The 27,904-nt window shown below is 50.9% G+C and overlaps 1 protein-coding gene across 4 annotated transcripts in view; it reads right to left on the bottom strand.

Moving 5' to 3' along the window:
• Window positions 1-26,571, bottom strand: part of PLEKHM1 (pleckstrin homology and RUN domain containing M1) — a 52,931-nt gene extending 26,360 nt beyond the window's left edge. For 3 of the 4 annotated variants that reach the window (XM_077806151.1, XM_077806153.1, XM_077806154.1), the window contains exons 1-4: window positions 26,493-26,537; window positions 22,932-22,964; window positions 6,489-6,581; window positions 3,062-3,309 (exon numbers count right to left, since the gene is read on the bottom strand). In XM_077806151.1, the coding sequence (XP_077662277.1) occupies window positions 3,062-3,309; window positions 6,489-6,542 (302 nt within the window). In that variant the 5' untranslated portion in view covers window positions 6,543-6,581; window positions 22,932-22,964; window positions 26,493-26,537. Of the gene's footprint in view, window positions 1-3,061; window positions 3,310-6,488; window positions 6,582-22,931; window positions 22,965-26,492 lie in introns of all 4 variants that reach the window. The other variant, XM_077806152.1, reaches the window with a different exon arrangement.
• Window positions 26,572-27,904: the final 1,333 nt, after the last annotated feature.

Below are 27,904 nucleotides of genomic sequence, written 5' to 3'. Positions count from 1 at the left end.
GAATGGCTCTTTAACAGTTTCAGTGTTATGCTAATAGGTCTGGCAAGCTTGAAGGCTTTTTCACTTTTAAGTACTAGATCCCCTCCTGCGGAAGATTCACCAGGCTGCAGAACAGGGATAGGAAGAGGCGGACGGGTGGACACTAAGACCCAGGGGTGCCCCAAATTTTCGGCTGCCCTATGCAGCCGCATATGCTGCATATGCCTAAGGACGGCCCTGGATACAGGGCCCCCTGGGGGTCTGCGAGCAGATTTCAGTGGGTCCGCCAAGCACAGCTGGCCTTAGACTCCTTACGGCCTAGGCAGATAGCCAAAATCCTGCTGCGCAGGACTGCAGCCCGGGGCCCCAAGTCCTACCACCCGGGGTTGAAGACAAAGCCTGATCAACTTAGCTTCGAGGGGCCCCCTAACGTGTGGGGTCCCGGGCAATTGCCCTCCTTGCTACCCCCTAACACCAGCCCTGGCTTTTATATGCAGAAAAACAGCTGTTATGGGACAGCTGGGCCGTGGAGTTTTTATAGCGGGTTGGGGGGGGGAGGAGGGAGAGCCCTCGTAAAGAAAAAGATTGAGAACCCCTGCTCTATGGGATGGGTTCCCTGGCTGGACTACATCTCCCATAAGGCACTGCCACTCCTCTGCAAGAATGGGGGAGGAGCTCCCATCCTTGCTGCTCTTTTGTCTGGAGAGCATTTTCTGTTGTCCCAACTGGATATTCACAATGGCAACAGGCAAACTTAATTATCTGACAGGAATTAAAAAGTAAAATTTGCAGAATACTGTGAAATGCAGCAAAACTTGCTGAGATACAAAACTAGCTGGCTCCACAACTGGTTCTTTTCCAAAGGTGAAGGCATTTCTTGGACTAGGTACAAGGAGGGAAGTGGTGTTTCAGTGACAAGCTCCTTCATGCACATTGTTCCACCAGCAGCTCCTAGGCATGCCCAGCACCTTCTCTGGGCAGGGAAAGATACAGGGAAGCTGCAAAGTGGCAGAGCTGCTTTCCTCCCCTCACTGGTTAATCAAAACCAACAGATTTCAAATATTTCCCCCCAAAATCTAATGTTGACACTAGTCCTTGGTCCCAGCTCTCATTTCAGTTGGTGACACTGAAGCCATATTAAAAGTCATGGCAAAAGAGTTTGGGTCTTTTTGTTCATTTTTAAAAACAAAGGCAGAAATGCTCAAAGGCATAAAAATGTCTCCCAGAGTGTGTGAAAAGTGGATGTCTTTGACTCTTTCATAACTCACAAACAGCTAAGGGAATCTGGATGAAACCTTCCAAAAACATATGCTTTTGGGCTAAGACACAGTATTGAAAGATTCTGTCCAGAAGGTAAATGTTTCAAAAAAACTCATTAGCATACGAAAATAGCAAATAAGAACAGCTAGCTCTTATCTAGTGCTTTTCATCAGGAGATCTCAAAGCACTTTATGGAGGAAAATCAGTACCATTATACCCATTTTACAGATGGGAAAACTGAGGCACAGAAAGGGGAATGCGCCCTGACCAAGGTTACCAAGCAGGGAATGGAATCCAGGCCTCCTGAGTCCCTTCCCAGGCCACAACAATTTAACAACCTTAACTACAGGGTTCACTACATTGCAATAAACTCCCTAGAAATACAGTGGCCAACTTTCTCAGTAGACTGTCTTATATGCTTCCCACATGTGCTCAGAAACTGCAAGTAGCACACCCTGGCGCTTTCCCTATTTAGCGGTGCTTCTTGAATAGAGCAACAGAGGACAGTGGATCCTCATTTGGGTGCAATTTGAGATACTGATTTTGATCTATAAAGTCCCAGTAAACATGCTGGCTTCTAGTTATCTGCTGGCCCATCTACTCTACGACAACAATGGGGTCAAGGAGCCTGCTTACCATAGGATGTCCCTTGACCTGGTTACAACACAGTTCCAACTTGCAGTACTATAGATGAAACCTTAACCAGGGCTAGCCTGAGGGAAAATGCCGCCCTAGGCGAACTTGTATCTCGGTGCCCGGCCCACGTGGGTGTGGCGCCCCCCCATTGCTCCTGGCCCCTGCACCTCCCTCCTGTGCCCATGTGGGGAAACTGACCTGGACGCACAGAGCAGCTGGCATTGCTGCTCACTCCCCACCCCCAAACGCTGCTCCTCCCTACCCCCTAAGGGGCTGTGGGGGGGGGAGCAAGAAGTGGTGTCAGGGGTCACTGCATCCAGGTCACTGGCAGAGGAACTTGGTCGGGGGGTGGTGGCGACCTCCTGCCAAGCGCTCCGTGCATCCAGGTCACTTTCCCCACCTGGACTGCGTAAGGGGAGGACAGGAGAGCAGAGCCCAGCTGGGGAAAGTGACCTGGATGCACGGAGCGCTTGGCAGGAGGTCGCCGCCACCCCCCGACCAAGTTCCTCTGCCAGTAGGAAGCAGGGAGAGATCTGGACCACCCCCTCTTCCCCCACGCAGTGCTCCCCTGCCAGCCAGGAGCAGTTTCTGACTCTCCACTAGCAGCATGCTCCTCCGTGCTGACTTGGGCTCAGATTTCAGGGCTATTAAATTAGAGTGCAGATGTTTGGGCTCAGGCTGGAGCCAGGACTTTGAGACCCCACGTGGGTGAGTTTCTCAGAGCCAGGGCTCCTGCCCGAATGTCCACACTGCAATTTTTAGCTCTGCAGCCCGAGTCAACTGACCTGGGCTTTGAGTCTTACGTTTTTTTATCGCAGTGTAGAGGTACCCTTAGGGGCCACTTGCTTCCCTATGACCCATCCCAACAACTGGGATGCGCTAAGTGATTAAGATCTGGGAGCTGAGGAAAGGGTATGGTCACAAGGGGTCCCTTTACTCTGGCACTTGCTTCCGTCATTGGTCCCACACAGCCCAAATCTGCTGATCTTCCAATGGTCTGTGTTCCCTCAAGCTCCTGGCAGAAGGGGCGAAGTATTCTGAGAGAAGGTGGGATGAGGAGGAGTTAGTTCTTCTGAGTTGGCCATGTTTCTATTGACTGCTCCATGAACTGTGTGGCTTTTAACCTATGTAAATGTACCAAGGAATGCAACAGGCTGTAAGTGACTGTAAGATGGAAGCTCCTCACCTGTGCGTGATGGTTTTCAGCAAGCCCCAGAAGACAGGCTGGGGAAGAGGTGCACGGCCACATGGTTTTTTCACTTTTCCTCCAGCGTCTGTTTTTATGTACTTCGCCTTCAGTCCATGCACAAACACAGCCTCTAGTGCACAGCACAGGGCATTAGCATCGTCAGTGTCACTGGTTACAACGGCATCAGAGGTCACATACTGTTTCTGCAGTCCCTTGATGGAACTCACCAACTGCTTCTTGATCAACTAAAGGACAAAGCATGCGGATTTGTGTTATAAGAACAGCTCGCTTTGAAAAGGATCCAACTAAATCATCCCAGCCAGGGCTTTGTCAAGCCGGGCCTTAAAAACCTCTAAGGAAGGAGATTCCACCACCTCCCTAGATAACCCATTCCAGTGCTTCACCACCCTCCTAGTGAAATAGTGTTTCCTAATATCCAACCTAAACCTCCCCCACGGCAACTTGAGACCATTACTCCTTGTCCTGTCCTCTTCTACCACTGAGAACAGCCGAGCTCCATCCTGTTTGGAACCCCCCTTCAGGTAGCTGAAGGCTGCTGTCAAATCCCCCCTCACTCTTCTCTTCTGCAGACTAAATAAGCCCAGTTCCCTCAGCCTCGCCTCATAAATCATGTGCCCCAGCCCCCTAATCATTTTTGTCACCCTCCGCTGGTCTCTTTCCAATTTGTCCACATCCTTCCTTTCTGTAGTGGGGGGCCCAAAACTGGAACAATACTCCAGATCCACCATGGCCTCTGCCATAAACATACAGCTAAGGGTAGCATAAAATCCCTCCTTTACCTGTAAAGGGTTAAGAAGCTCAGATAACCTGGGGGCACTTGACCAAAAGGACCAATAAGGGGAGAAGATACCTTCAAATATGTGGGGGGAAGGGTTTTGCTTTGGCTCTTTGTGTGTGTTCTCTCAAGAGACAAAAAGAGAGACCAAGCAAGTAATCTAGCTCCTACTGAATGATACATCTAAATTTACAGAAATAGTAAGTAATAGCAAGGAAATGCGTTAGAGTATCTTTTGTTTTAGCTTATGAGTTTTCCCTGTGCTAAAAGGGAGGTTTATCCCTGTTTTTTGTAACTTTAAAGTTTTGCCTAGAGGGGAATCCTCTGTGTTTTGAATCTGATTACCCTGTAAAGTTACCTTCCATCCTGATTTTACAGAGGTGCTTCTTTTATTTTGTTTTTATAATAAAACTCTGTTGTTAAGAACCTGATTGGTTTTTAGGGTCCTAAAAAAACCAGGGGTCTGGTTTGCGCTCACCTTGTTTACCTATCTGGTTGGTATATTATTCTCAAGTCTCCCCACGAAAGGGGGTGAAGGGCTTGGGGGGATATTTTAGGGAAACAGGAACTCCAAGTGGTCCTTCTCCTGAATCTTTGTCTAATTCACTTGGTGGTGACAGCAGTACCCATCCAAGAACAAGGAAGGATTTGTGCCTCGGGGAAGATTTTAACATAAGCTGGTAAAAATAAGCTTAGGGGGTCTTTCATGCGGGTCCCTACATCTGTACCCTAGAGTTCAGAGTGGGGAGGGAACCCTTGACAGCCTCATCAGTGCCAAATAGAGGGGAATAATTATTTCCCTCGATCTGCTGGCAATGCTCCTACTAATGCAGCCCAATATGCCGTTAGCCTTCTTGGCAACAAGGTCACACTGTTGACTCATATCCAGCTTCTCATCCACTGTAATCCCCAGGTCCTTTTCTGCAGAACTGCTGCCTAGCAGCTCGGTCCCCAGCCTGTAGCGGTGCATGGGATTCTTTTGTCCTAAGTGCAGGACTCTGCACTTGTCCTTGTTGAACCTCATCAGATTTCTTTTGGCCCAATTCTCCAATTTGTCTAGGTCCCTCTGTCCATGATTACAGAGAGATTTCAGACCAAATTTCAGGTGGAAGGTTTATTTTAGGAAAATACATGGGGTTCAAATAAGGCTTAAAATGGCTCCAACTGTTTAGAGCGGGCTGCCCGAGATTTGGTGATAGTTGGGAGAAGCAGTTCCTAATTTTCTTTATTTGTTCATCTGGTTTGTGGTGTTTTGCTCCTCAAGGTCTTTAGCCAGGATCTTCAGCAGTGATTAGTGATTCGGGTGCCTGATTTCTAAAAAGGGCAGAATATCCAGCCTCTGCAAATCTGACCCCTTCCTGGGGTCTCAAGTAGTGCACCTGAAAATTGAGGCATCCTAAAATCACTAGTCATTTTTGAAAGTCTTGACCTTAGTCTTTATGTTCGGGTGAATTATTTTTCCAAGACTTCCACAGCCCATTTTACTCCACTTACAGGGCCAAGATCCCAGATGTATTTATTTGGCGGTCAAAGTTTACTACAAGAATTCAGCCTAGCTAAAGACAGCGTTTCCTGAGGCATTTAGTGTGGGGTGATTTGGGGGACAATGGCCAGGCAGGTGGGGAGCTGAGACCTCTGCTTATTGTACTTGCTTCTTGTACTGTTACCTTGTCCAATCTCTTGCCCCACATGCCCCTCCCCGCATTTGCCTATCTCATCCTTCTGTCACATCTTGTAAGTACCTATCTCGTGAGCTCTTTGGGGTACGGACTGTCATTTCACTGCCTGCACAACCCCCAGAACAAGGAACCCTAGTCCTTGATTGGCACCTTGGGCATTACTGTCATAAAATAATACATATTTTATACACACATTCTATATGTCTAATTCTGTTCTAGGACTAAATTAAGCACAAAACTGTAATCCTTAAATTTGTAGCTAATTTACCGAAATGTTCTTTCTAAACATGTACAGATTCCAAAAGGTTGTGTAAAGAAAAATACACCAGCTACTAACATTTCTGTAATAAAGTTCCTTGGGACCAATCTTAATACTTTACATCACATCTTCTCCGCACTGTATAGAGCCTTTCAATCTGAGAGCCTGACTACATTAGAGCTTTTGGTTGTGATACAGCTCAAGTTAACCAATTGCCAATTCACTGGTGTTAACTGACATCCTTGGGCATGCTAGTTTAGATGCTCCATGACACAAATCTCTGTCATTGGGAACAATGTTTGTACACTGCTGAGAGGCTAGACTAGGGCAGCTATACATAGCAATGCCAGGATCCCCTCCTAGTGGAAACCGTTCATATCAGCAAAAAAACAAAAAAAACCAAAAACCAAAAATGTCGCTGGTACAGTTTATACTGATTTGCTGAGCAACATAAACTTTTTGTCTGTGTCTAGAGCAGGGCTTTTGCCTGTACTGAAACGTCATTAAAAAAAAGACTCTCATAGCTAATCTGCATTGTTGTACTGGCAAAAGTTTCTAGCGTGGAGCTGGCCTAGCACTTACAGCCGTGTTACTAATCTCCAGTTACCTGTCAGTCAGTCAACGTGAGTTACATCATAATCAAAAACTCTCATCAGACGGGCCCTGAGAGAATCAGCTGGACTCACTCACCTGTATAACTACCTTGGGGTCAGGTCCATTTTCAGCTGTGTGACTGGAATGCATTTCAACTCCTGCTGCCACCTAACTCTGATCACATGACACCTGTAGGAAGACAAAGGGGGAAGATTTTAACTTATAAGTGAACACGCTGCCATGCAACACGGATTCAGCAGGATGCGCAGATCACATTCATATTCTGTTGAAAGTCTTCACAGCCAGATCACTGCTCCCAATCAGGTCAGGAATGACCTTGACATTGTTAGATTTACCAAATGCGCTCTGCACGCATTCACGCAATTTCAAACAGAATTCGGAATATGCTGACTGATGAGAGTCCCTATACTCTCCCCTGGGACGATGTAAATATTCCCCATGCACTTACCACCCAGGCACAAACCTGCAGTAGTAGATGGGCTGACGGTCGGGCTCAGGTTCTATCAGAACAGGGAAGCAGGCTGTAGAGCTAAGGACCTGCCATGTCTCAAAGGGGCAAATCTAGGAATTTACTTTACAGTCTCCTGCTCCTTTGTGATCTTTTCTTGTAGTGCCTTGCACAACGAGAGCCACAGCCATGGACAAGGACTCTAGGCATTACCGCAACACAAATCATTAATAGCAATGTTAATAAAAGAGCCCCAACTAGTCTATTCTGCTCTGAGGGTGCAGGCAGAAGGAAGTAGGAGAAGTTTTATATTCTGTGTAAAAGGAGCCCCAAGTACAGAAAGATACCCTCAGGGAGGCATAGACTTCTGCTCTGAGATCATCGGCCCTGATGGACCCAAAGCCTGAACACACACTTGAATCCTGGTAAAAGCAGCTCCAGGGAAAAGGCGGCTCTCCAAGAGCATGGAGTAGTCTGGGTTCACATCGAAGAACACTTCACACCCAGGTCTGCTACTGAAATTTCAACTTGCTGCACCTGAGTGCCACGCAAACCAGGAGACTGGCGGCCCAACTTGTTGCAGAGTGCACAGGGCCTCGGGTATACACAGCAGCAAACACAAGCAATAGCTGGTGATCCTGCCAACATATAAAGATGACAATCTCAGCCACTGCGGAGGTGAGGACTTGGCAGTGCCAACGTGTAAGCACCCCTGTCCCCCTGCGGATGTACTCGCTTGTGCAGCCCACGCTGAAGACCACTGCCTCATTTCTACTTTCAGTGATCTGACGAGGTTACAGCTAGCGTGCGTCTGTCTATACACGCTGCAAATCACACTGCAGCCGCAGTGTAGATGGGTACGCTTTGAGTGAAACTGACCAAAGTTCAAACAGAGAGTACGCACACATGCACCAGGACAACCTGCCACTACGGAGGCAGCCACTTCAGTTTGGATCTGCACAAGCCAACAGAAAACTCTGCACCAGGAAACTCTAGCCTGATTCCCAGCTGGTCAGAACTTCAGAAAAGAAAACTCGTGGTCTCCACTGAAGCCTTGTCACAAGGTTTCTTAAACTCTTTGCACTGCAATAAAAAATGCTGAGTGTGGTGACCACAAGTGGTGCTTTAACCTCTGCCCCATACGGTTAATTTGTTGGTTATTTCTGACCTGTGAGGAGAAGCACATGGAGACAAAGCCTAGAGGACAGTAACAATAGCAGAGCCCTGGAGATACCGGTCACTGTTATAGACACTGCACTAGAGAAGATTCAGTCAGGATCTGAGCCCCACTGTGCTAGGCCCTGCACACTGACACTTTCCCTGTCCCAACATGTGAACATGCCACTGGGCCACCAGCTGCACAACGGTCTCCTCCCTTGCAGGGACTAATGCCACCAGCCACAAATTCAAAGTGAGAGAGGTGATGTAACCCTACCTTACAATCGTCAACCCCAAAATCCAGTGTATGGCCACTATGTGAGTGCAGACTGGAGGCAATCTGGAGTAATCCTAGGCTTTCATGGCACCCATAAACTCCTGGGTTAACCCAGAAGACCTATATCAACTGCATGGACCTTGAAGTCACCCATTACAATAAGCCTGGGCTATTTCCACACAAGCCAGATGGCACTTCTGCCAACACTGATGGAAATCAGAGATACAGTCAAGTGGCTTATACAGCACAATTATTTCCAGTTTAACCCCATCTCAAGGTTGCTACTTCCCATGACAGTATCATGATTCACACTGCTGTTTTTCTTAAGGTCTGGCTCCTGGAATAATCACACGAGAATCAACTTAAAAAACAAAACATTTCTCGTTCTTAAAGTAGCAGAGAAAAGTTGGAGACATGTACGCTAAAGGCACAAAAACAGAAGGCAAGTAAAAAGAACTCAAAATGTATTATTTTTGAATCTCGTTGATTGGAAGGGCCAGACTCAGGATTTCTGAATGCTTGTGCTTGGCAATGCTTCTCCTGGACAAACTCAAGCGAATCAACTGTTGGAACAGAGCACCTCCTACATGCAAACAGCCCAACTAAGCCACTTACCAGACTTCCCTCGGGTCATGCTAAACCTGGTATCCATCTTGAGAAAGCTCTGCTAATACAGACCAAGCCAGCCAGGTCTCCATTACACAGGCAAATACAGGGCCTTGCCCATGATTAAACCACTGAGAGTGTATGGAAGTGAAGGTTTCAGAGTAACAGCCGTGTTAGTCTGTATTCGCAAAAAGAAAAGGAGTACTTGTGGCACCTTAGAGACTAACCAATTTATTTGTGCTCAAATAAATTGGTTAGTCTCTAAGGTGCCACAAGTACTCCTTTTCTTTATGGAAGTGAAGGCAGCTATAAAAAATGAAAAAACCCACATCTATAAAATGGAAGTAAGGGGAAGTTAATATTAATGAAAGTATTTTTGAAGAACGATTAGCAGGGTCCGTCCCATGCAGGTCAGCGCCATCCAAGCAGAGAGGGAGAAAATTCACGTAGTCCCATTTGTGAGGCTTTAAAAAAGCTTAGAGCAACTCCACCGCAGTGTGAAACACCAGAGGCCAGATTCTGAACTGAGCCCAGTACTGAGCAGCTCCCATTGCTCTCAGTGGGAGCTGTTGGATGCTGAGCACTGGGAAAATCTGCTCACAAAGGCCTTTCAGCCTCCCAGAGCAGCCCCTGCCCCATTCCCCAGTATGGGACACTGATACCCACATCCTCAGAAGTATTCAGCCACCCAACGCCCATTTAAATCAATTGAGAGTTAGTTACCTACAGTAAATGTCTTTTATGGATCTGAGCCTCAGGGCTTAACTCTCCCCTCCCCCCAACCGAGGAGCTTCTCCATCCCATTCAGTTGAGAGTTACCCGGGGCCTCCCACCTTCTTCTGTTTTAATAACTGTCATTTGAATGGTTTCAGAGTAACAGCCGTGTTAGTCTGTATTCGCAAAAAGAAAAGGAGTACTTGTGGCACCTTAGAGACTAACCAATTTATTTGAGCATGAGCTTGAATGGACTTTTCGAAACACTCAGATTGGCAAAGGTCTGAAACTTCTGACAGACAGCAGCTCCGTCAGTCTCACGAGTGCCAGGCTAATGCTGTACGTCAGCTCTTGGTAAGAAACAGCAGGGCCCCCCTGCCCATTCAGAGGGCATCTGATTACAAAACTGAGTCATTCTTCAAAAATACAAACCCTCCCCTCACCATCTTCCCACACGGCGATACACTGAATAAGGGACACATCTATGGAAATTCTGCCAGGTTCATTTGCTGTTCAAGGTAAGTAGTTCAGAGGGGCTCTACGTTCTCATAATGAATTCAGGGAAGTCCTATGATCTGTCTTACTCAGACAAGTGGACAAGATGATCACAGCGGTCCCTTTTGGCCTTATCATCTATGAATAATGATGGACTCTGTAGACAAATCGGATCACCTCAATACTCCAAACCAAACTAGGCTGCTGCTACAGCTTTGTCCTCCCGACACAAACAACGGGACATGTGCCAGATCAGCAATGCAGATGCACAGGTTCATTCTGTAGAACTCCTCAAACAAACACAGAGAAACCATTTAAAAAAACCTGTTGCCAACACAGGCAACAGCCTTTTGCAAGGCAGTGTGGAAAACAACTAAAACCATACAGAATTGATTCAGTTCATTCCCTGGAAATCCACAACTATGACTTTGGATCTGATTTAAAAGAATAAGATTCAAAAGGGGGGAGGGATAGCTCAGTGGTTTGAGCATTGGCCTGCTAAACCCAGAGTTGTGAGTTCAATCCTTGAGGGGGCCATATAGGGATCTGGGGCAAAAATTGGGGATTGGTCCTGCTTTGAGCAGGGGGTTGGACAAGATGACCTCCTGAGGTCCCTTCCAACCCTGAAATTCTATGAATGGACGAACTACAGGGGCACCCAAACTTAACAAATCTGTACAGGAAATTGGCACGTGGTTTCCTTGTTAACACACAAACACTGCTCAGGCAGAGCACAACAACTAGGAACACATAAGGAAAGTAGAATTAAGATCAGCCCGATGGAGTCATCTTACCTTAGGATGCGGAGATTGCTATTAAGGGAGACAAAGAAGCCACGTACACATTGATTAACCAAGCCAAATGGGTTTCCAAATTCTAAAGTATGGGCATATCTTACCACGTATATCCTTCAGAAATTAATTACTTGTTAAAAACAATAGTATCAAAAAAGAGGCCAGACTCTTCCCAGCAGATTTCCTTCCTGGAGATGGGCTCCTGGAAGCACTCACACGGACTGGCTTCCCTGTTTTAAACCTCACTGATGACAAGTAGCTGCTCACACGGTTCAGATGGAAATAACAGACAACAACAGTGTTACCTAGTGACTCAAAGCCTGGAAACAGAGCCAGTCATTTTCCAAGCATGAGCACCTTGGAAGTTATCCTCCACCCAGAGAAAATTAAGGAGCTCGCACACCAGCCAGACCAAACAGCTCTTTCCAGATGTCAATGCAGCCCTCTTCTCCGCCCACAGTACGACAAGGAATAAGCAGTTGTCAGTACCATCACCAGGAAAAGCTTTTCCATCAAAACCAGAATGACATCCACCTCCAAATCCTACCTCCAGCACAGATTTCTGTACCCCCAAAAGGTCAGAGATTCATGAAGCCCACTAGGGACTTGATATTGCCAACCTATTTCAGTGCTCAGGTACTGTACTACAAGGATGGGTGGTGGCATACAACGATCTGCTAAACAGCAGCACAGTGTTGGGAATCAACGTTCTGGGAGAGGGAGCACTGACTAATGGTTACAGCAGTAGTTACAGAGAGGACAGACAAGCATGCAGATACACGAGTGTGAATATCCTGGCCTATGCAGATGATCTGGTCCTGATTGCAGACAACCCCGAGAGTCTCCAACAAATGCTTGACATCACCAGCCAGGCTGCCAACTAGATGGGACTCCGCTTCAGTGCCAGGAAGTAGAACTCCTCCTTGCATATCAATGGCAGTAGAAGGGATCTGGTCCAGGCTATGTCTTTTCAGATCCAGAGTGAACACATGATCTTCCTCGAGGACAGGCAAGTGTACCAACATCTCGGCAAGCTGGTGGGTTTCTGCGTCCAACAGACACCTGAGGATACCATCGTGGTGATCCTAAGTGAGGTGGCCAGGATCAACTCTTCCCTACTGACACTGTGGCAGAAGATCAACGCCTTGAACACCTTCCTGATCCCCTGTATCTCACTTGTCCTGAGGGGATCTGTCATGGCGAAGGTACCTCTGAACAAGGCAGACAACACCACTGTCAGCTGGTGAAGAAGTGGATGTTTCTTCCCCAAACACCAGCAATGAACTGGTGTACATCTTGCACAGGCAAGGTGGTGCCAACATCCCTCGAATGGGTGATCTGTGCGACTTTGCCGTGATCATTCACGCCTTCCGACATGCCTGGTTGCTATGGTGAGGAACATCGTGGAGAGTGCTCTGCAGGATGCCATCAAGAAGTGAATCACCAGGACCCTCTCCAACCAAGATGTCACCACCTACCTGAGCAGCTCGCTGGAAGGTGAATTTGGAAGAGACAGAGGAGACTGCTTCTCTCTGAACTTGTCCCCGCAATGCTACATGACAACTGGAGAAGTGTATCGGCTGCCACTGGACATGGTACAAGGAATGCCAGGAGCTGGGAGTCCTGGTGCCCAGGTAAAGAATACAGATCACGCTATCATCACTCCAACAGCTAGAACCATGCTAGAGAGGACCCTGAAGGATGCCATCCGCTGCCAATACATGGAAAACATGAAACGGAAGCCGGACCAGGGCAAGGCATTCAAGGTGATGTGCAAGTGTGACGCCAGCAACCACTTCGTCCCTGGGGGCAGCTTCACCTGATTTGCTGACTGGAGGTTCATCTGCAGGGCCCAGCTCAACTGCGTCCTGCTGAACGGAGCTGTCTGCCACAGGAACTGGGACAAGCGATGCAGGAAGTGCGGCTATGCCAACGAGACGCTACCCCACATCCTGTGCAGCTGCAAGCCTCATGCGAGAGTCTGGCAGCTGCGACACAACACCATCCAAGATCTCCTGGCCAGAGCCATTCCGCCACCCATGGGGAAGGTTGCCGTGAAGTCCGCCGCACCCGGAACCGACAGCCAGCTGCGACTGGACATCATCCCCGAGGAGGACCGGAAGAAGATCATCATGGTGGACATCACAGTGCTGTTTGAGAACAGGACCCCAGCCTTCCACAATGCCCGAGCTCAAAAGGTTGAGAAATATGCCCATCTGGCCAAAACCTTGAGAGCTAAGGGTTCCAGGTCCAGACACACGCACTGATCGTCGGGGCCTTAGGCACATGGGACCCCAGTAACGAGTGAGTGCTGAGAAAATGTGGAATTGGTCAATGCTACACTTGGCTGATGCAGCAACTCATGGTGTCAGACGCAATCAGGTGGTCGAGGGACATCTACACAGAACACATCACTGTACATCAGCAATACCAGGAGGGATGAGCTGGAGGCCAATGGAAGCGCAGTCAGGAAAGCAACTGAAATACTTTCCTCATGGATTGTATTTTCTAAATGGACGACCTACCTAATTCTCAATTACTGAGGGACAATCTCCTCTCAATCAAATCTCTGTACAACTTTTCATGAGTGATGTACCCGAGTACTCGGATTCTAATATCTAAACTGTATTGTTAAATCTATTCACCTAAATTTGGGTTATTGCTGACTATGTACTCTGTGTATCATATGACAGGTTTCAGAGTAGCAGCCGTGTTACTCTGTATTTGCAAAAAGAAAAGGATGTATCATATGACTTTTAAAAACAAACTCTGTGGCTAATCTAAGCACTATACCCGGATGTACAGACTCTCTGTCCCCAACCTATGTATTATATATATTTTTTAACATTAGCTTTAATAAAATGTTTAAATTTGTTCTTATCAGTACCTGTGGCTTATCAGTTGAGACTTGGGTCTGCCACAATTGGCAGACCTGAGCTCTATTCCCAGCTGTGCCAGAAGTGCAAACCCACTTCTAAGGCCTGGTCTACACTACGAGGTTAGGTTGAATTTAGCCGCGTTAGGTTGATTTTATAAGGAATGTGTCTACACAACCAACCCTGCTCCGACGACCTAAAGGGCTCTTAAAATCGATGGCTGTACTCCTCCCCGATGAGGGGGGATTCCACTAAAATTGACCTTCCTGGGTCAAATTTGGGGTACTGTAGATGCAGCGCTGTGCAATTTGATGGTGTTGGTCTCCGGGAGCTATCCCAGAGTGCTCCAATGTGACTGCTCTGGACAGCACTTTCAACTCCGATGCACTAGCCAGGTACACAGGAAAAGCCCCGGGAACTTCTGAATTTCATTTAATAGAATCATAGAATATCAGGGTTGGAAGGGACCTCAGGAGGTCATCTAGTCCAACCCCCTGCTCAAAGCAGGACCAATCCCCAATTAAATCATCCCAGCCAGAGCTTTGTCAAGCCTGACCTTAAAAACTTCTAAGGAAGGAGATTCTACCACCTCCCTAGGTAACGCATTCCCGTGTTTCACCTGTTTGGTCAGCGTGGTGAGCTCAGCAGAACACCATGCAGTCCCAGAATCGCACATGAGCTCCAGCATAGAGCGAACGGGAGACACTGGATCTGACTGCTGTATGGGGAGAAGAATCTCTGCAGGCAGATCTCTGATCCCGCAGAAGAAATGCTGATATATATATGCCAAAATCGCACAGGGCATGGTGGACAGAGGCTATACCAGGGACACAAAGCAGTGCAGTGTGAAAATTAAGGCGCTCAGGCAAGCCTACCAAAAGACAAAGGAGGCAAACAGTCGCTCTGAGTCAGAGCCCCAGACATACCGCTTCTATGATCAGCTTCTATGATCACCTGCATGCCATTCTAGGGGGGACCCTACCACTACCCCACCACTGTCTGTGGACACCTGCAAGGTGGCAGCCTCAGGCAACACGGAGGAAGATTTTGTGGATGAGGAAGAGGAGGAGAATGCGCAGCAGGCAAGTGGAGAATCTGTTCTCCCTGGCTGCCAGGACCTTTTCATCATTCTGGAGCCAATACCCTCCCAGGGCATATTGTTCCCAGACCCTGAAGGCGGAGAAGGCACCTCTGGTGAGTGCACATTTGTAACTACACTACAGAGGTTAAAAGCAATTGTGTTTAATGTTTGATTTGCCCTGAACAATTGGGATGCATTCGCGGCCAGTACCACTACTGGAAAAGTCGGTTAACATGTCTGGGGATGGAGCGGGAATCCTCCAGGGACATCTCCATGAAGCTCTCCTGCAGGTACTCTGAAAGCCTTTGCAGAAGATTTCTGGGGAGGGCTGCTTTATTTCATCCTCCATGGTAGGACACTTTATCACGCTAAGTCAGTAGCAAGTAGTCTGGAATCACTGCAGCACAAAGCATGGCAACGAATGGTCCTGGGTTATGGTCGCATTCATGCAACATTCGGTCTTTATCTTTCTGTGTCAGCCTCAGGAGAGTGATCTCATTCATCACCTGGTTGAAATAGGGGAATTTTTGTAAGGGAACAGTAATTCCCTCTGTTTGGTGATCCCCAGTGCATTATTAGACCCCAGTCATGCTGGGCTCTTTGCGCTTGGCTAAAAGGGATCACCCTGGAGAATAGCCATACGGGGAGCGGGGGCGGGGTGCCCTGCACATCCACTCCAAAACCGCAGCCCCTCCTTTTAAACGGCAAACCCAGCTGGCATTGGTTGCTATGGGAAAGGAGAACACTGCAGTATGAAACCATTCCCACATGTTATGAACGCGGAAGAAGCCAACCTCGTGTACCCTTTGGCTTACCACGGCTGCCTGAAAATCGAATTCTGTTGCCCAGCCATGTGCGATGCAAAGCCAAAATGCGACCTTGTACCTAAAACACATGTGCTGTCTGCTGTGAATTGCTTAATTCACTGTGAAAGAGTCTCCCTTTTGTTCTCAGAAATGTATCTTCTTAAATTCTACTCTCCCCTTTCCCCCCCTGCAGCTGCAAATGTTTCTATGCTCCCCCTATCAACTCCATCCCTGAGGTTATCGCAGATTAGAAGGAGAAAAAAAAGCACCCATGATGACATGTTTTCAGAGCTCATGCAGTCCTCCCACACTGATAGGGCCCAGCTGAACGCATGGAGGCATTTGGTGGCAGAGGCCAGGGAGGCATACAGTGAGCATGATTGGAACATGCAGGAGGAGATGCTGAGGCTAATGGGGGAGCAAATGGACATGATGAGGCATCTGGTGGAGCTTCAGGAAAGGCAACTAGAGTTCAGACCCCCACTGCATCCATTGTGTAACCGTCTGCCCTCCTCGCCAAGTTCCATATCCCCCTCACCCAGACGCCCAAGAACGAGGGGGGGAGGCTCGAGTTACCCAGCCACTCCACTCCAGGGGATGGCCCAAGCAACAGAAGGTTGTCATTTAAACAGCTTTGATTTGTAGTGTGGCTACAATAAGCACTGTGGCCTTGTCCTTCCCTCCTCTCCCACTCCACCCAGGCTACCTTTTACTAGTCAGCATTGTCAGTGATCTGAAGTTCTTTTTAATAAACAAAGAATGAATGGATTCAGAACAATAGGGACTTTATTTTCCGTGCCAGCTGTGGTTGAAGTGCGGGGGAGGGGGACTGGCTTACTGGGAAGTACATTCACCAAAGGGGGCAGCTTTGTATCAACACACAACTGTCACACCGTAGCCTGGTCAGTCATAAAATTGTTTTTCAAAGCCTCTCTGATGTGCAGCGCGCCTCTGTGTGCTCTTTTAATTGTCCTGGTGTCTGGCTGTTCAAAATTGGCTGCCAGGTGATTTGCCTCAACCTCCCACCCCACCATAAATGTCTCCCCCTTACTCTCACAGATATTCTGGAGCACACAGCAAGCAGCAATAACAATGGTCTAACCTACTCAGCAAATAGCGCCAGCGCCCCTTTAAATGCCCAAAGGCACATTCTACCACCATTCTGCACTTGCTCAGCCTATAGTTGAACTGCTCCTTACTGCTGTCCAGGCTGCCTGTGTATGGTTTTATGAGCCATGGGAGCAAGGGGTAGGCTGGATCCACAAGGATAACTACTGGCATTTCAACATCCCCAACGGTAATTTTCTGGTCTGGGAAGAAAGTGCCTTCGTGCAGCTTTTCGAACAGCCCAGAGTTCCGAAAGATGTGAGTGTCATGCACCTTTCCCGACCATCCCACGTTGGTGTCGGTGAAACAGCCTTTGTGATACACCAATACTTGCAACACCATTGAGATGTATCCCTTGCGGTTTAGGGTTAGGGTTTATGTACTGTTTGGCAAGGTGATCCGGTGCCAAGATAGGGATGTGCAATCCATCTATCGCCCCACCACAGTTAGGGAACCCCATTGTAGCAAAGCCATCCACTATGACCTGCACATTTCCAAGAGTCACTACCCTTGTTAGCAGAAGGTTATTGATTGCCTTTGCTACTTGGACCACAGCAGCCCCCACGGTAGATTTGCCCAGTCCGAATTGATTCCTGACTGACCGGTAGCAGTCAGGCGTTGAAAGCTTCCACAGGGCTATCGCCACTTGCTTCTCAACCGTCAGGGCAGGTCTCATCTTGGTATTCCTGCACTTCAGGGCAGGGGGAAACCAACTCACAAAGTTCCATGAAAGTGGCCTTACGCATGCGAAAGTTTCGCAGCCACTGGGAATCGTCCCATACCGGCAACACTATGTGGTCCCACCAGTCTGTGCTTGTTTGCTGGGCCCAGAATTGGCATTCCACTGTATCAACATGCTCCAGCGCCACCATGATATCCCAATTGCCACATCCCGTGCTTTCAGGAACATCTGTGTCCTTGTCCCCCTCACAATCTTCCTTGTGCTGGCAACTCCTAGCCAGGCTCTGTATATACTGCAGGATAATGTGCAAGGTGTTTACAACGCTCATAAAAATAGCACACAGCTGAGCGGGCTCCATGCTTGCCGTGCTATGGCGTCTGCACGGATAACCCAGGAAACAAGGCGTGAAATGATTGTTTGCCATTGCTTTCAAGGGGGGAGGGAGGGGAGACCGACAACATGTACCCAAAACCACCCGCGACAATGTTTTTGCCCCATCAGGCATTGAGAGCTTAACCCAGAATTCCAATGGGCAGTGGGGACTGTAGGATACCTACCCACAGTGCACCACTCCGTGAGTCGATGCTAGCCCCGGTATTGAGGACGCACTCTACCGACCTAATGCGCTTAATGGGGACACACACGATTGACTGTATAAAATTGGTTGCTAAAGATTGACTTCTACAAAATCGACCTAATTTCATAGTGTAGACATGCCCTAACTTATTTATAGAATTTGTAAGTGACACTTGCCTGCCTCCTATAGCTGGGAGTACAAGACTTCCCTCAATAGCAGAGGTTTTGAAGTGCACAGAAATATCAACACTGGTCAGAGAAAGAAGCAAAACTCTAACTCATGGCCTCCTGGCTCCCAGCATGGCCTTGGCTAAAAGGCATTGTGAGGGAAGTCTCTCTCTCTCGCCCCCGCCCCCCCCCATCTCTCTGAGCAATCCTGAGGTACAACACTGAGGGTTACAGGACAGTCCTTTCAATTCACAGGCTGTCCCACCAAAAATGGAAGGGGGGAAAGCCATAGCATGAGAAAGCACACCCTGGGACAGCTCCGAAGCTAGTGACTGAACATGAGCTGAGTGACCGATGCTTGCACCATACCTCTGAGGTCAATTTGACCACCACAGGCCAGAAAACACAGACTGCACTTGACTGACAAGCATGGTGGTGAACGAAGAATCTCTTCCAGCTGCTAATGAAACCAGCATTTTCAGCTTAAAATGCTGCAGTCACAGCTGCACCCCAAGTCAGGGAGCCCACTTACTTGCACAAATGCTCAATGCACTCCATACGCTCCTCATTCAGGACAGCACAGTGAAGCGCACAAAAGGCAGGACATGCAGAGTTGACGATGAATGCTCAACAGTGCCTTTAATTATGTGATCACATAACAATATCTCTCAAATGCAGCAAAAGGAGAGTTTTCACCTGCATACACACGTAACAGGTAATTAGCAAGTGCTGGAGATAAGGGGAAGTTCTGTGGCCTGTATTATACAGGAGCTCAGACTAGACAATGACGGTGGTTCCTTCTGACCTTGGAACTTACGCACCTATGAACTCAGAGCTCCTGTGTTCTTAGGCCTTGTCTACACTGGCAAGTTTCTGCACAGTAAAGCAGCTTTCTGGGGTGTAACTCCTGAGGTGTGCAGAAACTCCTCAGCTGCAAAAAACCCACCTGCGCTGCATTGCCAGGGTAAACACATCAATTGCTTTCAGCGCTGTAATTGGCCTCCGGAAGCGTCCCATAATCCTGCAAGTGGCCGCTCTGCTCATTGTTTTGAACTCGGCTGTCCTGGAGACATGCGCCTCTCCCCTTTCAAAGCTCCCTTTCTGACAGCCCTTGCACGCTGTGCTGGTCTGCTCTGGGACACAAAGCAAACCATTATTGTGGAACGATCCTGCCGGTGAACACAGCGGCAGGTGTGTGTGTGTGTTACAAGACAGCATGCTGACACACTCTCTGTTCCCCAAAACACAGTGTCTCTCCCCCCACATACACACACACACTCCCTGTCACACACTCTCGCCCCTCCTCTTCAGTTGAAAAGCGGCTGGCAAGGTACTGGAATGCCCATGGAACAATGGGACTGGGAAACCTGCATCATGTGATGCTGTGCCTGCCCCATGAGGCATTGCAAACCCTTCCCAAAGCACCCTGTGGCCACTTGCACCGTGACATAGCTACCACAGTGCACTGCTCTCTGGGCCGTTGCAAGAGCTGCTAATGTGGATGTGCTCTGCCATCACAAGGAGCAGAGTGTGCACACACAACAGCGCTTTAATAAAAGTGGTGTAACTTGTTGCACAAAAAATTTGCAGTGTAGACATACCCTTACTGTGACACTGTGGAGCCAACACAAGAATTTGATATGAAGAAATCAGATAAAGTTGGAAAATTCCATAGTGTTTCAATGAAGTTTTCCTCTGTCTGGAGAGTGAGGTGGAGTTGTAGACAAAAATACATTGTGCAACCCACAGCTATTGGGATGGGGATTTTCTTCTATGATGTGACATGTTATCTAACATCCTAGAGAAGTTCAAACTGGATTATCTGACACTACTAAGTGATCACAGAATTTGAGAGTGCGCTGTAAAGCACACAGCACAAGGAGACAGTTAGGGTTGATAGTTTAATCCTATCTCTGCATTTCCGGGCTTGCATATGAAATTACTCAGCTTTGCCATGGCAAACACTATTTTAAGCACAGAATTTTCTCGTTTAAAAAATTAGCAGTACAGATAAACAAAGGAAGTTACAAAAATATTGAGTGTATGTGTATGTTGGGTCCATGCCTGGGGCACGGTGGAGTGCATGGAGTATGTCTGACTGAGACGCTCTATAGTGCATGTACGCACCCGCGTCTGGTCCACATCTAGGATTTGGCCTCTGAAGTTGGTGTAACGTGCCTCGGAGGGAGGGTCTAGCTGAGATGTCACTAGAGTACGTACAGGTTTGCCTGTGTGTGCAGTCTGTACCCTCTGCCTCTTGCACATTACCCAATCTCTCCGAGCCTGCATACTGCAGTGACAAGGACTACGTAACTACTTACGAGAGATGGAGAAACAAAGCGTAACTCAGAAAATGGAGCCCACATTAGGTACATTCAATCCCACCTCTGCTCTCTGTCTCTGCACATCATTACTGTATGAGCTAAGCCTTCACAAGAAATTCACAGAGCCTAAATCACTGAGCCAGCTTCACCCTCTCCAAATAAAACACACCCATTCCAAGGTGCCTGAGTGAAACAGGAAGCCTGCCAGCAAGCACCGTCTACATACTTGTGCCAGCTCTCCTCGAGCTAGCGTGCTAAAACAGTAGCGTAGCTGGAGTCGCACAGACACGCCCAGGAGGCTCAGGCAGGTGTGGACTCAGCACACTGCTACCCACTATTTTTAGCACACTAGCTGGATGAGAGCTGGGAATCACACCCCTAGCTCCAAGTTCTGACTCAGCCTCAGAGTGAACTCAGACAAGGTGAAACTTTACCTGTGCAGAAATGGAATGACTCGTCCAATCTGCTGGGATCCATTTCAGTGACACTGCATCCTGCTCCCGTCACTTCCAGCTACTAATCCCCTTGGAATGCAGTAGTCTCACCTGCCTGGCAGGTGAGCATTCCTGCGTTCCAAGGGGATGATCTCCTTTTCCTCTTCCTCTGTCCAGCCACAACAAAAGAATGGGAGCAAGGGCCATGACTGAAATCTGCTGTTGCAGCCTGACCCATGGAAAACGGGTGGCCTGGATCTCTCTGCCAGCCTGGGGAAGTGAAGTGTGTACGTGAAGGGAATGCCACTGCGGCTTCTTAACCAGAGAGTAAAGAGTGCAGTCTGCCCCACCAGACCAGGGGCACTCACCTTCACTCCCTGGGGACTTCCAGAACAGCAGCAATCCCACCGTGATTCTCCTGCTGACCCAAGTTCCCCGGAGAATGCAGAAGCAACCTCAGAGTCTCCCTGCAGCACTCAGTGGGTTGGGAGGGGCCAGGATTAAAGACCAGGACCACCAAAAAGGTTGGAGGCTCCAGTTACTGGCACACTCCACTTAAAGGGCCCTCACATTCATGAGCACTTATGCAGGCAACTACCCCACTGAAGCACTAATCCAGGTGAGCAGCGGTCTCAGTGAGGCCCACAATTCACTATAATCCAATTCTTCTGCAGGAAGAGAATTTCATGAACCCCACCTCTGTGCCCCTTCAGGTCCGCCCTAGAAAGATTCCCCTTCAAGACTGTCCCCTGGGAGCGGCAGCATCTCTGAGCCAGTGAGCACTACGATTTGCAGTCAGAACAGAGCTGTGTAGGGACACGGAGAACTACAGGCTACTCAATCATGTGCTATGTTCTTTGGGGAGCATGCACCCTGCACCTTAAACTGTGATGCAGAAGCTCCAGCTGAAAGATGGGTGAAGCAGAAAATAGAGCACAAGGTGTGGTCGCTTTTGAAACAATCTGTGATCTCATGTCAAAGGAGCAGCAAGAAACACCATATAGCGCCAATAGCAAAGAGTGAAGAAAAAGTCCAATTAGCTGTGCCAGACTCCTGCTCTTGGGAGGGTTGGGGAGAGTGCAGAGTCAAACCTAATGCAGCTGCCAAGTGAGGTAGGAAGCAACTCCTGGCAGAGAACCTGACTCTTCTCCTGCTCCACCCACTCACACGGCAGGGTGCTGCATGGCCTACTGACTTCCCCTAGCTACCTCAGCTCCAACTGGCGACGGCACCCCACGCAAAACACCACTGTACAGATTTTCAGAATGGTGCTGCCCCACTGAAGCCCTAGGGAAATCTGTCACCTCCCTGCAAAGGAAATTTACTCCTCTACTGAGATGCTGCCTGACCTGCTCAGCACTTCTCTTAGCATCAGCTTTCAAACCCAAAGGGAGAGCTGCAGCTGGGGATGGAAGACCCCCAATACTATCTTCAATCAAACACCATTTCAAAGCCCTGTTATAGCGACAAGAGAGGACTTACTATGGCTTGGGGTGGTGCGGAGGGAGCAGGGTAAAGGGAGAGGAATCAGCAACCTAGAGGAGAAGTCAACACCAAGATAAGCTGACCCTATCACTCAGACTTTCATCTCGTGGCTTTGTCCTGAGGACAAAGTTCACGGTTAGCACAAGGTTTGTAACTTGATAACTCCAGTTTGTTAATAAGATGCTACTTGTGAAAAGAAAATACTGCATTCTCATTCAGCCATTGGGAGATGCTGCAAAGTACTCCATAAAAGAGGTGGAGATGTGATTCCAATACCAAGAGTCTATGATCTGGAATAAAATATAAAATCCCTTGATAATGAAGTTTGCGCACAACAAAAAGATTGGTCAGGTGGTGAACAACAACACAGACAAGTTACAGACAGAGCAATCTGCATCACTGGGCAAGCCAGATGCAATCAAACAACATGTGTTTTAATATGGCCAAATGCAAGGTCATGCACTTAGGAACAAAAAGTGTAACTTACAGGATGGGGGCTGGATCTTGGAAGGCAGTGACTCTGTAAAGGAATTAGAGATCATTGTATTTAACAAAGAACACGAGGTCCAAATGCAATGCTGTGCCAAAAAGGGCGAACAGTGTATAAACAGAGGATTACTCAGCATGAGGAGGGTGGTGATTTTACATCTGTATACAGCACTGCTGAGACCACTACAGAAATATTGCACCCTATTCTGATTTTTAAAAGGATGCTGAAAAAATGAAGACACTTCAGAGAAGCTTTTAGACACAACAAATCGTGTGTCTTAGCAGGGGGTTAGATGGCCCTTGAGGACCCTTCTAACCCTATGGTTCTAGGATTTTAAGAACCACAAGAATGATTTGAGGTTTGGAAAACTTTAAAAACAACAACAACGAGAGACTTGGGATGCTCAGAGCTCGTCTACACTTAGCCTGGTCTACACTACACAGTTAGGTGCACGTAAGGCAGCTTACATTGATCTACCACTGTAAGCATTTACTCTAAACTGCAGCTCCCACCAATGTAACTTGCCCACGACACTGATTTAACTCCACCTCCGCGAGAGGCATAGTGCTCAAGTCAATGTAGTTAGGTCACCGCAGTGTAGAAACTGCATGGCTTACATTAAGAAAGGAGTACTTGTGGCACCTTAGAGACTAACCAATTTATTTGAGCATGAGCTTTCGTGAGCTACAGCTCACTTCATCGGATGCATTCAGTGGAAAATACAGAAGATGATTTTATACACACAGAACATGAAAAAATGGGTGTTTATCACTTCAAAAGGTTTTCTCTCCCCCCACCCCACTCTCCTGCTTGTAATAGCTTTATTACTATAAAGAAAACCTTTTGAAGTGACAAACACCCATTTTTTCATGGTCTGTGTGTATAAAAAATCCTCACTGCATTTTCCACTGAATGCATCCGATGAGGTGAGCTGTAGCTCACGAAAGCTCATGCTCAAATAAATGGGTTAGTCTCTAAGGTGCCACAAGTCCTCCTGTTCTTTTTGCGAATACAGACTAACACGGCTGCTCCTCTGAAACCTGGCTTACATTGACTCCCTTTCAGACGCCCTCCCACAATGCCCAACACCGACACTTAAAGCGGTGCAAGCGCTCCTGGTGAGGACACGCATCACTGCTACAAGGACCGTGGCGCCAACCTGCAAAAGCAGTTTAATTACGGCAGCGGCTGTACACTGACGTAACTTAGCTCAACTACGTTTTGTAGCGTAGACTTGCCTTACAGCACTTCGGCTACTTCTACGCTGCACACCTTACAGCAGCACCCCCAAGAAGGGGCTGTAGCTTTGTCAGCAGGAGAGCGTCTTCCTACCGACAACGCACTGTCCACACCGATGCTTTTCGTCAGCAAAACTTCTGATGGTCGGGGTGTGTTTTTTCGTACCCGCCCGAGAAAAGTTTTACCGATGAAAGTGCAGTGTAGACAAAGCCTTAGTGAAGACGCTGCCGGCATCTCCTGTCAGCGTAGGTACCCCACCCCCCCGCCCCCCAAGGTGGTAGCTATGTGGACACAGCGCTGTCTATGCCAGGGTTAGATTGGCATAACCACGACACTCCCGAGTGTGGCTATACCGACATAAGTTTGTCGTGCAGACAAGCGCTAAGTCTATTTAGCTGATTGAAGAGAAGGTGAAGAGGTGACTTGATCACAGCTATAAGTACCACATGGGGAGCTTTCTGATGCCGGTAGGTTCTCTAACAAAGTCACAAGCTCTAGTGGTCAGTAGTTAAGAGATAGAAAAACATTTTTTAACCGTGAGGGTAACTAACCATTTGAACAGGTTACTGAGATATGAGGCAGATTCTCCATCACTTGGAGTCATTAAATCAAGGTTGGGTGCTTTTCTAAAAGATATGCTCTAGTAATTAGGTTTGATGCAGCGGATGAATTTCTAAGACCTGAATTAGGCATCTGCAAACCACACAGGGAGAGAAGGGACATGGAGCGGAATTCAGGGACAAGAGAGGAGAAGAGCGAGGAGAGAGCGGAGAGCCAACAGTAGTTGGAGGAAAGGAGCTGGGGGAGGTTCGAAAGCTGATGTCAGTGGCACCCAGAGGACAAACCTGGGTATCGGTGGCATTCAGGACAGTTACTCTAATCAAGACCATCAACAAGCTTAAGCTGCTAGTTTTCAGGGCAGGGACGATGTATGCCTCTGTGTCTGCAGCACCTAGCTCAGCGGGACCCGGATGCTTAGTGGGACCACGGGGCATTACTGCAATATAAGTAATGCACAACAGCAGATGGGCCCAACTGACAAAGTTTACAGGAGGGAGATACCAGCTCCAGGCAAACCAAACACAACAAAGGAATCCGCCTGGCGCTCTTTGCCAGCTGCGCCCGGAAAGCCCTGGGACTGGACGCAAGGGCACTAGGTGGCCGGTGGGGTTGGGGTTCAGAGGGATTGGCGGGTGCGCTCTTAAGCAGCGATTCTCCCTTCCCGCAGCGGGACCCCCACACCCGCCACCCTCTCACTGAGAGCCAGGCAGCGCCGCCTCTCTTGGGGCACGCGGGGAAGTTCTTGAGGCTTCTTGCCCCCCGGGCAACGCAAAGTGTCCTTCCAAAACGGAGCAGCTGAGAGGGAGTTAATGCGGAAGCAAAGACGAACCCAGGGTTCCCAGGCAGCCCCGCTCTCCGCAGCACGGGGGGGGGGTGTGGGGGGTCCGAGCCCCGCTCCCCGCAGCACGGGGGGGGCCGTGGGGGGGTCCGAGCCCCGCTCCCCGCAGCACGGGGGGGGGTGGGGGGGGTCCGAGCCCCGCTCCCCGCAGCACGGGGGGGGGGGCCGTGGGGGGGTCCGAGCCCCGCTCCCCGCAGCACGGGGGGGGGGCCGTGGGGGGGTCCGAGCCCCGCTCCCCGCAGCACGGGGGGGGGGCCGTGGGGGGGTCCGAGCCCCGCTCCCCGCAGCACGGGGGGGGGGGCCGTGGGGGGGTCCGAGCCCCGCTCCCCGCAGCACGGGGGGGGGGCCGTGGGGGGGTCCGAGCCCCGCTCCCCGCAGCACGGGGGGGGCCGTGGGGGGGTCCGAGCCCCGCTCCCCGCAGCACGGGGGGGGCCGTGGGGGGGTCCGAGCCCCGCTCCCCGCAGCACGGGGGGGGGCCGTGGGGGGGTCCGAGCCCCGCTCCCCGCAGCACGGGGGGGCCGTGGGGGGGTCCGAGCCCCGCTCCCCGCTGCACGGGGGTGGGGGGTCCGAGGCCCGCTCCCCGCAGCACGGGGGCGTGGGGGGGTCCGAGCCCCGCTCCCCGCACCACGGGGGGGAGTGGGGGCGTCCGAGCCCGGCACACGCAGCACGGGGGGGCCTGGGGGGGTCCGAGCCCCGCTCCCCGCACCACAGGGGGGGAGTGGGGGGGTCTGAGCCCCGCACCCGCAGCACGGGGGGGCGTGGGGGGGGTCCAGCCCTGCCTCCCGCGGGCGGCCCCAGGAGACCCGGCGGGGGCCGGGCCGGGGCACGCGGGGGCGGGGGGCGGGGCCAGCCGGGGGCGGCGGGGGGCGGCGAGGGAGGGGGCGCGCGGGGGCTCTGGGGCGGGGCGGGCGCGCGCTCACCTGCTCCGCGGCCCCGAGGCTCCGGCTGGGAACCCGGAAGCGCAGGCGCCGGCGAGCGCGCGCCCCCCCCGCCCGCGTGACCCGCGACGACCGAGGGGCGGGGCCAGGGGCGGGGGAGACACGCCCCGGGGGGCGGAGTCGGAGTCTCGCTTCTGCAACCCGGAAACGGGCGGAGGACGCCGGGGGGCGGGCGCGTTGCTGGAAATTGGTGCTGCCCCCCCCTCCCCCTCCCAGCCTCAGGCTCGGGGCTGGGTAGGGGGTTGCGGTGCAGGAGGAGGTGAGGGGGGCGGGCTCGGGGCTGGGGTGCAGGAGTGGGTGCGGGGGGCGGGCTCTGGGAGGGAGTTTGGGTGCGGGGGGCGGGCTCGGGGCTGGGGGGGGTTGGGGTTCAGGAGGAGGTGAGGGGGGCGGGCTCTGGGAGGGAGTTTGGGGGCGGGCTCGGGGCTGGGGCAGGGGTTGGGGTGCAGGAAGAGGTGAGGGGGGCGGGCTCTGGGAGGGAGTTTGGGTGGGGGGGCGGGCTCGGGGCTGGGGGGGTTGGGGTGCAGGAGTGGGTGCGGGGGGCGGGCTCTGGGAGGGAGTTTGGGTGCGGGCTCGGGGCTGGGGCAGGGGTTGGGGTGCAGGAAGAGGTGAGGGGGGCGGGCTCTGGGAGGGAGTTTGGGTGGGGGGGCGGGCTCGGGGCTGGGGGGGTTGGGGTGCAGGAGTGGGTGCGGGGGGCGGGCTCTGGGAGGGAGTTTGGGTGCGGGGGGCGGGCTTGGGGCTGGGGGGGGTTGGGGTTCAGGAGGAGGTGAGGGGGGCGGGCTCTGAGAGGGAGTTTGGGGGCGGGCTCGGGGCTGGGGAGGGGGTTGGGGTGCAGGAATGGGTACGGGGGCGGGCTCTGGGAGGGAGTTTGAGTGCGGGGGGCGGGCTCGGGGATGGGGGGGGTTGGGGTTCAGGAGGAGGTGAGAGGGGCGGGCTTTGGGAGGGAGTTTGGGGGCGGGCTCGGGGCTGGGGAGGGGGTTGGGGTGCAGGAGTGGGTGCGGGGGACGGGCTCCGGGAGGGAGTTTGGGGGCGGGCTCGGGGCTGGGGAGGGGGTTGGGGTGCAGGAGGAGGTGAGGGGGGCTCTGGGAGGGAGTTTGGGTGCAGGGGGCGGGCTCCGGGAGGGTGTTTGGGTGCGGGGGGGTGGGCTCTGGGCTGGGGCAGGGGTTGGGGTGCAGGAATGGGGGCGGGCTCTGGGAGGGAGTTTGGGGGCGGGGGGCGGGCTCGGGGCTGGGGAGGGGGTTGGGGTGCAGGAGGAGGTGAGGCGGGCGGGCTCTGGGAGGGAGTTGAGGTGCGGGGGGCGGGCTCGGGCCTGGGGAGGGGGTTGGGGTGCAGGAGTGGGTGCGGGGGACGGGCTCCGGGAGGGAGTTTGGGGGCGGGCTCGGGGCTGGGGAGGGGGT

The sequence above is a fragment of the Eretmochelys imbricata genome, chromosome 27, assembly GCF_965152235.1.
Source record: "Eretmochelys imbricata isolate rEreImb1 chromosome 27, rEreImb1.hap1, whole genome shotgun sequence".
Lineage (NCBI taxonomy): Eukaryota > Metazoa > Chordata > Testudines > Cheloniidae > Eretmochelys > Eretmochelys imbricata.
The sequence above is the reverse complement of the archived record's forward strand: the minus strand, read 5'-3'. Positions and strand labels throughout refer to the sequence as shown.